Source organism: Maylandia zebra, linkage group LG11 (assembly GCF_041146795.1).
Source record: "Maylandia zebra isolate NMK-2024a linkage group LG11, Mzebra_GT3a, whole genome shotgun sequence".
Classification (NCBI taxonomy): Eukaryota; Metazoa; Chordata; class Actinopteri; order Cichliformes; family Cichlidae; genus Maylandia; species Maylandia zebra.
In genome coordinates this window covers 16,678,257-16,691,904 of record NC_135177.1, presented here as the reverse complement: position 1 = coordinate 16,691,904, position 13,648 = coordinate 16,678,257, and the positions used below count along the sequence as shown (strand labels likewise).

The window sequence follows — 13,648 nt, the reverse complement described above, 5'->3', positions numbered from 1 at the left end:
CAGCCGTTTCCTGTCCTCATTCCATCCATTTCCACACCTTTTCCCACTGCGGCTGATCGGGAGAGATTGGATGTGGCCAGCAGATGCCAAACACGCTCAGTGTCCTGCTCAGGGGCAGAGAGTGAAGACATGCAACACACCAATCAGAGACAGAAAGCGCAACAAAGACTGGAGTAGAACCGGTGGTCCTGTGCTGTCATGGCAGCAGTAACATTACTGTACCATTATTATTATAATTTGGCACATCTCAGGAAAGATAGCAAGTAAATAAATAAAACAAATAATTCTCGGTGGATGGAAACCCAGAAAGGCTTCCTCAGTTCAACGTAATAAGGCTTCAATGGAACTTTTAGTTGTTTGATTGAAGATTTTTTGATGTTTCATTGGCAGCTTTAGAGTGGATATATGTCAATAGACAATTATTATTATTTTTTCTGAGTAAATAACTTAAAAAGGAAAACCAGAAACAGTGATACACGTGGGATAAATATGAGTGAGTTAATTAAAAGATCAATAAATACATTTTAAAATAGCAAAAACAGTCAAAGCAAAACAAAGAAAAGGGGGGAAAAGAACAGAGAAGAAAATTAGTAAATTAGACTTAGTCAAGTATTTTAGTGTGTAACCCCGTATTTCTTGCTGCACAAATTATTTATCTGAATAATATGCACTGACTTCATTTTAAACTCACGTCATTTTCACGAGCTCAGTCCACTCAAACACGGAGGAGAAATTAGTTTGAACCCGAAGCTGTCCGTCGAAAATATGACGCTCATGTGAGAATGAAACAGGAAAGCATTTATTATCGATAGCCTCACGTGTTTTTTTTAAATGTGTGGAGCTCTCCATGGTGCTTCCGTCTTCACACTGAGAAAACTCATTGGGGGAAAAAGTGAGTACATTTTTATTTAAATATGATAAATAAATAAATAAATAAATAAGTATTCTGAATTCCACAGCATATAAAACAAAGAGGCAAAATGCGCTCCTTTAAAATATATATTTTTTAAAAAACCCTCAAAGACAGTGTACCTGATCATTGATATTTTTATCGCTTATGTTTATTATTAGTTGCAATTTCCTTTTAGGATGTAAAAAAATACGAGACTGAATTAAATGTTGGGTTGTTTTTTTTTAAATTCTTTTAACGTTTAACTTGTCGCAGAAAAATGTTAGAAAATATTGACCTCCTTGTTGAGATAATAACCGTGAAGTTCGCTAAAAAATGTCTAACCATATTCAGCCATGCAGGCGAGTCAAGGTATCATGTCTTTAAGCGTGCTCTTTGCCTTTATATTTGTTTGTCTCACATTGCCAGCTTGCAGAGACAAACCCGCCGAAGTGGGTCACTAACCTTCATCCTGGGAGAAAAAATGCGCTTTTGCTCGGGGCGAGGGAAAGAGCTCCTCAGATTCACCGAGAAGGGCAAAAGTTGCGACTTTCTTTGAAGCCGGTGATTCTCTGTCACTTCGGCGCATATGCTTTGGGTAGCTAAATCCCAATTAGGGTCGGCTGACACGCTGCTCTATTCACGGGCGACCCTGCCTGCATACATTTGCCTAGGAATGAACTCCTCAAATAGATCTGCTGCTAAATGCGCCGGACAGCAGAGAAAATCGGCCTGAGTGACACTTTCTTTCTGAGGCGGTCGAGTGAGAAAAGGTATGAATTTATAAGGTACACCGAAACATATCAATTCACGGAACTTCACGCGCCTTTATCCGCGTCTTCTCACGCGAGACAAAGTGAGTTGAAGTCAGGGAAAAGTGGCCTTCCAAAAAAAAAAAAAAAAAAACTTTGTTGAGACTTTGAATACCAAAACGCTGCAGCCCACTTTTGAGTAGGGATTTTTTTGAATGCAATCACGCATGAACAGCGCTGAATCGGATGCCATTTATTCGGCTCCTCTCTAATGCGATTTTGAATATTAGTCTGGGTTAAAATCCCAATCATGTCATCTGGTGGGAGTCCCATACAAGCACAATTACTATTCAAACGCGTCTCAAATGTCCCACCCGCATCAAGGCAGCTGGTCTGCCCACGGTGCAGCTTGCATCTTTCTCCAGGTTTCTCAGAGTGTGAAACACCTCATAGATGAGCAGGGGAGGGTGTTTCTGCAAAAGCAAAGAAAAGCACGGAGAAGATGGACGGTCTGCTCTGAGAGCAGGCACGAATCTGAAAGGAATAATAATGATTGTTTTGCTGGGTGGGATTCGGAGGGGCCAGAGAGCCATACGCGCGAGGATTTCAGTTTTCTTTCTTTCGTCTTCTCCTTTTTTTTCTTGAATCAAAATTTAAGTGTGACCGACTGAATGCGAGAGGTGGGCTACACAAGATGTGCTGGCTTACACGCGGAGAAATAAATGGATTTAGAGGAAAACAAAGTCATTTCTAAAACGTGGGAATCTGTGAGAAATAGGCCACATTGCTAAGTGGGACAATGATTGGGCTCTCTCCCCCCTCCCTCCCCTGAATAGACCCAAAGAAAGTTTATGGGTCGACATAAAAAATGTGTTTTCTTCTGCACTCAGAGGGGTCTTCAATGGTTAGACCATTGAAACCAGTCCAGGAGAGGTGGTGGTGAACCCTTGGCACCCCTGAAGTATAGTCAGGGCGCATGAATGGAGATCCCTGGTGGGGCATTGCTCTCCGTATTTACCGCGTTGCTTTGCAGACAGGTTGTTCCTCTATATTCATGGGTCATTAATGGCCAACCAGTTAAATCAGAGAGAGCCCCACCGTTTAGACAGTTTTAATCCAAAAAAGGCTGGCAAGAGGCAGGCAGAGAGGGCCATAAAAAAGAAGAAAAAACCCGACTCCCACCTCTTCCGAGCACCAATTCTTCTCAGGTCGTTATTTAAGTTTATTAAAGAGAAGAAGAGTTCATTAAAAAGAAAGAGCACTCGCAGAATCCGCAATAGTTTCTGAATAAAGATCCAACTATGTAATTAATGTTTTTCTTAAAAAAAATAGAAAAAAAAGAATAGGAGGAGGCACAATAAGGCCGCTCCAGCCATTTAATTTCATTTAATTTTCCATCCCATTTGCCTCCAACACTGCCGTCACTCTGACACCGAGCCTTTTGACCACTCTTCAGGGCTTCAGAGCGCACAGCGGAGCGGGGATTCACCCCGGCGACTTGTTCCGCTAACAGAAAGGCAACGTCTTCCCCTCTTTTTTCTTCGTTTTCTTTCCTCCTTTCATTCACCCCACCTCCTCCTCAGAGAATAATTAATTTCACTGTGGAGAAGTGCGGGCCTTTAAAGCAAAGCAGGGGTGGATGGGAACCAGTCGCAAATGGCGAGGCGTTAATAAATAACTCCCCCGCACAGCCGGGCGCAAAAACATTGACGAGATTGTTCGCGTGTAGTTCAGGACTGTGGAGGAGCGCAGGGAGGTGGGGGCGAAGGGGGAAAATAGTACCTGAAATAGTTTATTTTCATTTTGTGTGAAATAGTTTATTTTCATTTTGTGGAGAGATAACTAGCGGAAATGCACTAATGAAGTGCTTTTATTTCATTTTATTTTTTAAATTATTTATTTATTTATTTATTTGGGTTTTTGTTTTTTTTTTGGGGGGGGGGGGGGGTCTCTTTATTTATCACCATCTTTTTGGTTCTAATGTCGCATACCCACAGTCTTTCCTCACTCTAATCCCCTTCCAAGATAGTTTTAGTACCACATGTTTTACATTAATTGCGTGTGTGTGTAAGAGAGAGACACAGGGAGACGTGCACAGTGGACAGGTCAGAGGTCAACTTGTTCATGGTCTGAACTGATCACCCAGTTGTTGTTTTTTCAGTTCAGACTCATAGACAGCATCAAAAAGCATCCGTATCTTTAAACAACCTGCTGCGCGGAGCCTCATTGTGAATGTGATTCTAAGTCTGCCAGTACACAGACACTGTGTTCGCCAAACAAGTGGGTTTTGGTGGGCATCACATAAGAGCTACAGATCCAAGAAAAATGTTGTTAGAAATAACAGTTTTGGAAAGAATATGGAAAGAATAATTAAAATATATTAACATCCATTCTCAAATGACTTAACATCGCAAAAAAAAAAGAAAAAGAAAAAGAAAAAAAGAAGTACACTGTATAGCCAGACCTGCCTGTGTGAGCTCATGCAAAGTTTTGGAGATACATGGCTTTCATAGGGCAGCGATGTTACCATGGTTATTTGACTTTATTTATTTATTTATTTATTTTAATCAATCAATTAATCATTCAATCAACCAGCAGGTTCAATTACTATGTCAGTCCAGCCACAGGAAGCAGCCAGTAGAATCACCTTGAATCCAGCGTTTCTATTTCTAGCCTTTTTAATAAGAGAGACAGACTGAGCATATTTTTTTCTTTTTGTCATAATAATAAAAATATTAATAACAATGACAATATATTTTTTGAGAATATATTTCTTTGTTAAAAGAAACAGCCTTTTGTACAAACGATTTTCCATGTTTACATATATATACATTCATAAAATACCATATATATATATATGGTATTTTTATGAAGGTATAAATAAATATATTCTGCAATAATTCTATTATCTTCGTGTCCCTGAGCAACCAAAAAGAAAAAAAAAATCTGTTGTATCTTGAGCCAAGAGAGCCACAAACAAACAAAGTGTGAGCGTCGTGAAGATGATGATGATGGTTGTTTCTTTCTCTCTCCTCCTGCTGGTGGTTCTCTCTTTTCAGTACCTGCCTGATCTCAACCCGGCACACGCCGAGAGTCAATAGAAGTTAACAAGTCCTCTAAACTTTCCTGCGCCTTTTGTTAATCTAAGGACACAAAGGCGGAGGCAGAATAAAGCCCTTTGAAGTATGCAAAGCCTAAAGAATGCCAGCCAAGTAGATTTAAAGTAGCCACTGATTTCCAAAAACCTGCCTTGAAAGGGAAGAATGGAAAAGGGTGAGGATTTATGGAGAAATTATACAGTGGATTTGTCAGTTAAAATATCGGAACTGTCTGGAGGACAAAGCCACATGCTGAGGATTAATGGCCGCTCTGGACCTTTGATTCTGCACCCTCTTTTCTCTGGCCTTGACAAATTGGATTTCGGGGATGGGAAGGTCGCCTGGCCCTTTGTGTCTCTTGACCGTTTTGGAGCAATTCATTATACAGCGGGGTGAGGGAAAGTCTCCATGTGACCAGGCCGGCCCGTTTTCTCTCTCCACACAGCTGCTGGGTGAGCCCAACTCTCTCACACTCACTTCCACACAGTCACCGCTGCTGCTACAAACTCAGGACCGCTCCCACCCCCCACCACCACGTCCTCCTCCTTCTCTCCCTCCTACCTTACAGCACAGCATCACCTCTTTGCTACAATCCCCCCAATCTGAAACACCCTCACACACTTGCATCCCCAGATACAGGAGTGGGTGGGTGGGTGCGTGGCTGGGGGTAGGGTGGGGGGTAAACTTACTCTGCTCCATCACTAGAAAAGCCGGAGAGCATAACGCCACCGCGTCACTTTGAGGGCGGACATCGGCCTGTCCTCATCATCTCCTCTCGCTTCATCCCCCTTCCCTGCGCGCTCTCCATACTTCCGTCTCCATCAGTCTTCATGGTTCTGATCTCACCCCACGCCATGCAAGCCACCCGGGCGTCCACCACCGTCAGTGTGTTTGCGGACTGCAGCATCCCGGCCGGGCTCCGGATTGGACCGGTACCGGGCATCTTCAAACTCGGGAAGTACGTGTCGGACCGCAAGGAAGTAGGGCCCAAGAAAAAGGTAAGTTTAGAGCATTAAAAGAAGAAACGTGGAATAATTGTCTCTTTCTGGAAAGTTCTTGTTTTTACTTTGCATTTTCGAGTTTTTTTTTTGTTATATATTTTTTTTATTAATAACGGTTTTATTTTTAAATTAATTTGGAAGATATAAAGATTGATTTATTTTTGTAAGCTTGCCTTTATTCAAAATCATTTTCGTTATTCCAAGTTTGTATCGGAACTGCTTTATTCTTTCGCTGATATAATATACATGAAAGCATTTTACTATATTTATATAGTATATTTTACACGTGATTAGAATTATGTATATTATCTTATGTTTTTAAACATAAGTAGCTCCAGCAACACTAGAAATTAGATGTATATTTTTTTAAACTTGCTCTGTCAAACTCCATCGGGCCTTGAGTTAGGCTTTTAATTGGTTTGGCCTGTCAAGTTGGAAATAATTGAGTTCCATTAGCGGCTGACTTGTCAGTCTGTGCTTCTACTTAACCGGCCTAATGGGCGACCCGGGTCTGCTGTGTGGGATTTCAACCCCTCAGCCGCCTCACATTTCTCTGCCTGGCGGGCCTGTTATTCCGATGAGCCGTTTAATTTTAATCTAATCCGGCCACAGAAAGATGCCACTGAGACAACATCCTAAAACAAATCAGCAAAAATAAAGGAAAATAAAATTAATTAAAAAAAACATAAATAAACAACTAGATTGAGACAGTGAAACATGAATTAGACCCACGTTATCAGCAATTAATTATTTAAATTAAGTGAAGCTTGGGGGTTAAATGATGCCCATTCAAAGACCGAAGTACTTTTTAAGTACTTCGGACTGGAAGTATGGGGGGGGGGGGGGGCAAACCAATATATCTGCCCCCCTTTTTTTTTACACGCGCAGTAGTGAAGACTTTGCGGCTCTGTGAGCATCTTTAACTGAACTGCGCCGTGTTATTGTTGAAGCTGTCATCGGGGGTGATTGATGTGTCTAAATGCGTGGCCCCGGGCTGCCGGCGATCATCAGGTGCAATCTCTGTGTCAAATGTCACGCTTCGATCTTTAATGTCCTTGAACAGTTTAGAAACGCTCTGACACTCCTCAAATTCGTTTCCCATATCAACTCAATTAGGCCCGTGTGTCATCCTCTTTAATGAATTATCAGCAGAGCGGAAAAAGACGCATTAAGCGCGTTTTAAGGAATATTATTAGTGGCCGCTGAACCCTTCAGGTAGCTCGACTTGGAAGACAGTCGTTTGTGGCAATTTCGTTTTTTGTAATGTGAAAAAAGACTAAAATAGCAAAACTGCATTTTTTTTTAAAGAAGGCAGCGACCTTTCTTTTAAAAATGTTCCTTTTTCTGATGGTCAAAAATGGCCCTCACTGCTCACGTTTGTCTTCATCGTGTTTCTCTTTTTCCCCCTGGCTCAGATCCGCTTGGTAAGGGGGGAGTTCGTAGATGAGTCAGGATGTCCCGTCCCGGACTGGATCGGATTAATCCGCGCCGCCAGGAACAGCCAAGAGCAGAACCTGGAGGCTTTGTCGGACCTGCCTGGCGGACAGGTGAATATTTTAAGCCCGTGACATCACAGTTAACGGCCTCGTGAAGTTTCTCATGAGCAAATTCCTTGCCCCTCTATATGGACTCTTAAGTTAACACTGCTTTTGTTTTTTCTTGAGATTTTCTACCGCGTGCTGAGAGAAATCCCCGCAGGAGAGGAGCTTAGTGTGTGGTACTCCAACGCTCTGGCCCAGTGGTACGACATCCCCACCACGGCCACTCCCACGCACGACGAGAAAGGTAAACGAGTCTGCAGAGAGTGGTGCTGCTAACGTGGACAGTTGAACGATTTTTAATCCAACAACAATAATAACAATATCATAAAAAATCTGTGACTTTTTTTTCCCTTCTAAGGACGCGTGTGTCGTTTTCACGTGAACACTACCTTCTGTGGCCATGGCCTCCGATTTACAGATCTGACACATCGACATGTTGAGGGTTTTTATCACCGTGCAGTTAAATGACTGCCAATACCCCATAATGTGACTGCTTTATCGCTCAGAGATGGAAATCAATTGGATGTTTTTTGCTTCCCTGCAGGCGGATTATTTATTCATTTGCAATTCTTCATGTCGCGCGTTAAATAAAATATCGTGGTTAAGAAATCAAGTGAAGAATAATATAGCCTACTGGAATAAAAAGATTCGTGAAGGGAGAGAAAACTGAACTTTTAGCTGTATTTTGGGTGGTGTTTAATTATTAAAAACTAGTTCTTGTGGGCGGATGAAGACGATACAGTGGATAACAGGTCATCAACGCAAATCATTTTTTGGAATAAAATGCTAGGATGAAATGATTCGATTTGCTAAGATTAAAATACAGAACACAAGAGGATTTCAGTTTTGTGAAAGATAATTTCTCGATGGGTTAAGATTTTTCATCAGCCCGTCTTCGAATTTATAATCAATTTGTGCGGGCCAAATTGGTGCAAAGTAGGCGTTTGCGCGTCGGGGATTAAACACTTAATCTTGGTTAAAAAAAAAAAAAAGCTCAGAAGAATTTAATCGGTTTAAAAAAGATTATCCACCGATACTTCATTGGAAATTCCATCAACAGGCGATTATTTTATCTTGCACATTTAATTTCGAGCTGGAAGGGCCTCTTGAATACTTCCCAAAAGCACAGCGGCGAAGTTTTAAATGATATCAAACTTGATTCAAGATGTTTTTTAAAGCTCTTACTCTGCCACAAAGTAGTTGCGGTTCTTGAAACACAGAATAAAAAAGCAATTAAAAGCAGAAACTGACGCGCCTCGGCGACCATGGAGAAAGAAGAGGCTGGTGATTCAGTCGCGAGACTGGAGGTTAACAAATGTCATCGCGCCATTAATATTCATGTATTCAAAAGCAAATAAATTCAAAAACAAGTGCTTCACGGTAAATTAGGTGGGTGCGTTAAGGTATTGTGGGCTAATGAATGCTAACTTTTATGTGGGGTGTATATTGCCCTGATTCTCCGGCCCAACACACCGTGTGCGCTCCTGGACATACGCTCTCCTCCATTATGAGGCGTCAACAGATGGGCCGCCGCCATTGTTTCCGGGGACTTGCGATTTCAAGCAACAGCTGCTGTCACTTCCACGGGAAAGAGCACAGAGAGGAAAAGTCCCGCATTCAATGCGTCGTTTTCTGAGCGCCAGATTGGGCTGGGCGTTTGCCCTTTTGATGGTGATCATAAACAATGGCCCGTATGAGGATTACAAAATCATTACATCTATATTAGGCCTAACCTCAGAGTGCTGGACTGGGGGTCATTATGATGGCTCCATGTGTCTATTACCATTTGGCACCAGATCTTAGAAACCGGATCATATCCATTAGGCTTGAATTGAAATTTCAGGTGATGTGTAGCAGTGACTGATAAAAATCTGTCAGAGTAAATGGGATATTTAAATAGGTTTTAATGTTATAGGTTGTTTTTTTTTTTTGCGATAATGTAGTTGGGAATGGGAAACGTGTATTTTCTGATTTTTCAATCCTTTCAGCTCAAGCTTATGTTTGTTTGACTTTGTGTGTGTGTGTGTGTGTGTGTGTGTGTGTGTGTGTGTGTGTGTGTGTGTGGTTACATGTACAGTTGTTGTTGTTTTTTGGTTTTTTTTTACAAGTTACAGTGGCTGTTATTGCCATTTTACGCACGGGGTCTAACGCTCCACATTAATGTCTCTGTTGTTGTCGTATGTGTTGTCTCTGTAGGTGAGGAGCGTTATATCTGCTGGTACTGTTGGAGGATATTCAAATACCCGAACACACTCAAGGCTCACGTTCACTTCCACTGCGCACTGAGCAACGGGCGAGGGTTTGTGAGCAGCGAACAGGCCAGGGGCACAGAGACCTTCAGCAGGTCACCAAAATCTGGAGACATTCCCAACAACTCCGCCTCACCGAGGAGCGCTCACAGTAACTCCTCCATCACAGACTCGGGTCGGCGGGCGGTGTCCTCGTCCCCGTTTTTGAACAAAACGGGACTGTCAAAGAAAAGCAGCTCCGAGGAGCAGGACAGGGCCCTCGACATGAGCGTCACTTCAGGCAGAAACCAGGGGCATCTCCTCAGCCTGGGCGCCACCACTTCAATGCTAAGCAGCATGGGCTTCCATCCTGGTGTGCGCTCAGCCTTTAAGCCAACTGGTGTCTCAAAAGTCCCGGGAGCGGAGAGCTCCAGAGAGGAGGCCAACGGAAAGCTGAGCTCTATGGGATTCAGCAAACTCATTGGGAACATGAAACCAATCCGCAACGTGGGCGAGGGTCTAAACGCAGGAGGGAACCACCCTCCCAAGTGCCCACCTGCAATTATGGACTCCACATCTCCGATGGTGCCGTGCACAAACGCAATCCGAGGTTTCCCGCTGCTGCCTCACATGGAGGAGACCTCAGCTTTCAAGCACGTAGAAAGTCGTTTCCACTCCGGCCTGTCCCCGTCCCGTTACCCACAAATGCCCCCTGGTCTCCATTTTGAAAGACTCTCCCTCCCTCACTTCGACGGTGTCAAGACTTACGGTGGAGACTGTAACATCCCCCTGATGCCCTTCACTGTCTACAACGGGGAGCTTTTATACAGCTCCTCCTACTATCCGCTGAAATTCCACTTCAGCAACCTCCTCAAGTACCCAGAATCCATGTCATACTTTGGTGCACCCTCGCTGAGCCACGACCTGGGGTCGATCACGAACATTGACCGGGAGATCGCCATGCACACACAACAGCTGTCAGAGATCGCAGCAGAGAAGAACCGGACACGGCTGGATTCCATCCCCGCTGGAAGCACGAGCAACACCACTTCTGGCAAGCCTAAAAAGGGACATCTGTGTCTTTACTGCGGCAAGCTGTACTCCAGGAAATACGGCCTGAAAATCCACATGAGGACTCACACAGGCTACAAGCCGCTCAAGTGCAAGGTGTGCTTCAGGCCCTTCGGAGATCCCAGCAACCTGAACAAACACATCCGACTCCACGCTGAGGGAAACACGCCCTACAGGTGTGACTTCTGCGGAAAGGTGCTGGTGCGGAGGCGGGACCTGGAGAGGCACGTCAAGTCCAGACACCCCGGACAGACCGTCAAGAAACTGGAGGACAAACCGGGCGGTCTGTTCGAGGAAGCCGAGCAAAAGAGCGACAATGACAGCGACGTGGACGTGTGCTTCACCGATGACCAGAGCGACCAGGAGTCGAGCAAAAACAACGACTGAGATGGTTTTCACGGCCACATAAAGACTGGCATTGTCTTTAAATATTGTACACAGCAACACGTGTCATTTAGTCTTGTATGAAGTCTTGCATTTTTATATTTTAGATGCCTGGAAGGCTCGCGAACTACAAACATGAAGAAAACATGTTTCTGGCCTCGAAATAAACGTCACAATCCACAGCCTAGCTGTTAATCTCAGTAATAAGTGGGGAGCTAGGCTTAGTATTCAGTTTTCTCACGTTTCCCGGCTACTTCGGACCCCTAAAAACCCTTTAAGAAAAACAAAAAACAAATAAAGAAAAAAGAAAAAGATGATCGTTGCGTTTTTTGCCATGCAAACCAAACCACAACAAAAGTGAAAAACAAACGAGGAAGCTTTCGAATTTTATTTCAATCCTCGCTCTTTTCCACATTCCTTTTGATGCCGACGAAAACACATCTGCCAGCGATTCAAAAAATAAATAAATAAAAATATTCACATTTCAGCAAAACCGTGAAGGCAGCAGCGCAAAACAAGCAAACCTCAGTCACACAAGAAAAACAAAAGCTCACAAGACTGAATATGACGCTAAAACACATCTCCTTGATTTGGTTTGCAGTGTGAAACTATCTCTTGTAAAATCCCCCACATCCCCCTCCTCGCCAATTAATTTCATGTTTGGAACTGGTTCTTAACTAAAGGCCCACCAGAGGAGGGGTTAGCGTTACATTCACTAACACGGGATGTAGACACATGATCATTGTTGTATTTCCCCTCCCTCGGACTGTCAGTTGCACTTTAACAAACAAGCAAACAAAAAAACAGCAATGGGCATTTCATCTCCAGGACACGGCTGCTTAATTAGCTGCTGATTATTGATTTGAATATTGTATCTATAGCCTCACCCGCACCCTCCTCCTCCTTCCCACTCTCTCTCACTCACTCACTCACTCACTCACTCACTCACTCACTCACTCACTCACTCACTCACTCACTCACTCACTCACACACACACACCGGCGCCTCGCGCACTGTTCTTAAACTTGCACTTTCTTGCCGAGGCGCGCGCCTCTCGCTGAGGCACCCGATAGCGTCCAGTTTATTTAAGGAATCACGTCTAGACAAAGAGTATGTATTGAGTGCAGTTATAGCCTATGTAAAGAAGTTGTAAAGTATGATATTTCAAATTTCAGTGGAGAAGTGATGTATACGTTCGTTTCAAAGTGATCTTGTCCACGACGGACAATGTTTTACTCCTGTCATTGAGTCGGTTGCTTTTTAAATAAATTTAATTTAATTTTTTTTCTTAAACAAGCTGTGTGTGTGTGTGTGTGTCTTATAATCATCTGCTACTTCAGACATAAAACTTCAGCTAATACACGGTAATAAATACATTTTTATTTATTAATCTATTTTATTGTATTTACTCAGATTTTGGAGGCGTTCAAAGTGGGCGTAAATTCCTCTGCGCAGTGAGTCGCCCCTATATTGCCCTTAAAACAAGCAGAATATATGTGACAATAAAGCAGGATTTCTTTTTAAAATATACATAAATAAAAAAATTAACAAACAAGTAGCTAGCGGAAGAGAAAATGCCACTCAACTTCAACTGGGTAAACCCGGCTTCCCAAAAGGACTTGTTTAAAGACGTCTCCTGCGTGGTGGAAGACAGTAGGCCCGCGTCTTTGTAAGCTAAGGTATGTTAGAAATATTTACAATTAAAATAGCAAAAAAGCGGACCCCTGTATTTGTCACACTTTTACATATTGTATTAGCAGATCGTTAAAGCGGTTGCATTCATGCGTCAGCAGCATTTTATTCTCTTTGCTGCATTAAAGAAGGCATTTTGTTTCTGTATATGCGCCACAATAAAGACATTTTCTAAAGTAGCTGTCGTCTAATGAAATGGTTTATAACCGTACAATATTTAAATGAAAATAAAATCGAGTAAAATTAATTAAACATAAAAAAACCAAAATTGAATAAATTGGAGGATTTTTTTTCGCGAAAATTAAACGAAAGCCAAAGGTCTGCTCCGGCCCACGACTGCATAGAGTGGGTGAAGGTTTCATCCCGTGTGGATGCTCTGGACGGAGGCAAGCTTTTTTGTTGTTTGTTTTTTTCCTGCTAGCAGGGCGGACATTGCTACACCCCTTTGTTCTGCACACAGTCCCCCTCGGTTAAGGAGCGACAGTGTCCAGTATAAGAGCAATCACAATCAGAAATTCAGTAATACATAAAATCCATTTGTTGTGGCTTTCTTTTATAAATCACGGTATTTAAAAATGCGTCATGAGCTACGTGTTAATTTACCAACTTCCTCCTGCTAATTTTAAACGAGCACCGTTGATTGGAGTCCATCCCATCATTTTGAAATTAAAGCATGGCCCGGAAGGTTGCAGTGGGGTTGAAACCCGTTCCAGATCACATCCCGGGTACACCCTGAACAAGTTGCCAATCCGTCACAGGCATAACACAGAGCGACAACCACACACTTCCACAATCACACCTGTGGAAGTGTGAACCCAACACTGTTTGTCTTAGCACACAGCACACAGGAAAACTCCAAGCAAATGTCATTAAAGAATGACTATTATTAATTAATAAAGAGTCTCTAAACGAAAACATGTTTCAACAGTAAGACAGTAAGAAAATAATGAGGACAATAAAAAATGATTCCAGGCTGCGTTGTGTCCTGTTTA

General features: G+C 42.8%; 1 protein-coding gene across 1 annotated transcript; it reads left to right on the top strand.

The window, feature by feature from the left end:
- The first annotated feature begins 5,456 nt into the window (after nucleotides 1-5,456).
- Nucleotides 5,457-12,260, top strand: prdm13 (PR domain containing 13). Its single transcript, XM_004541644.4, has 4 exons — nucleotides 5,457-5,737; nucleotides 7,156-7,287; nucleotides 7,405-7,525; nucleotides 9,478-12,260. Exons 1-4 carry the CDS (start codon nucleotides 5,570-5,572, stop codon nucleotides 10,965-10,967), a joined length of 1,911 nt encoding a protein of 636 aa, XP_004541701.1. The 5' UTR covers nucleotides 5,457-5,569; the 3' UTR covers nucleotides 10,968-12,260.
- The last annotated feature ends 1,388 nt before the right edge of the window (nucleotides 12,261-13,648 follow it).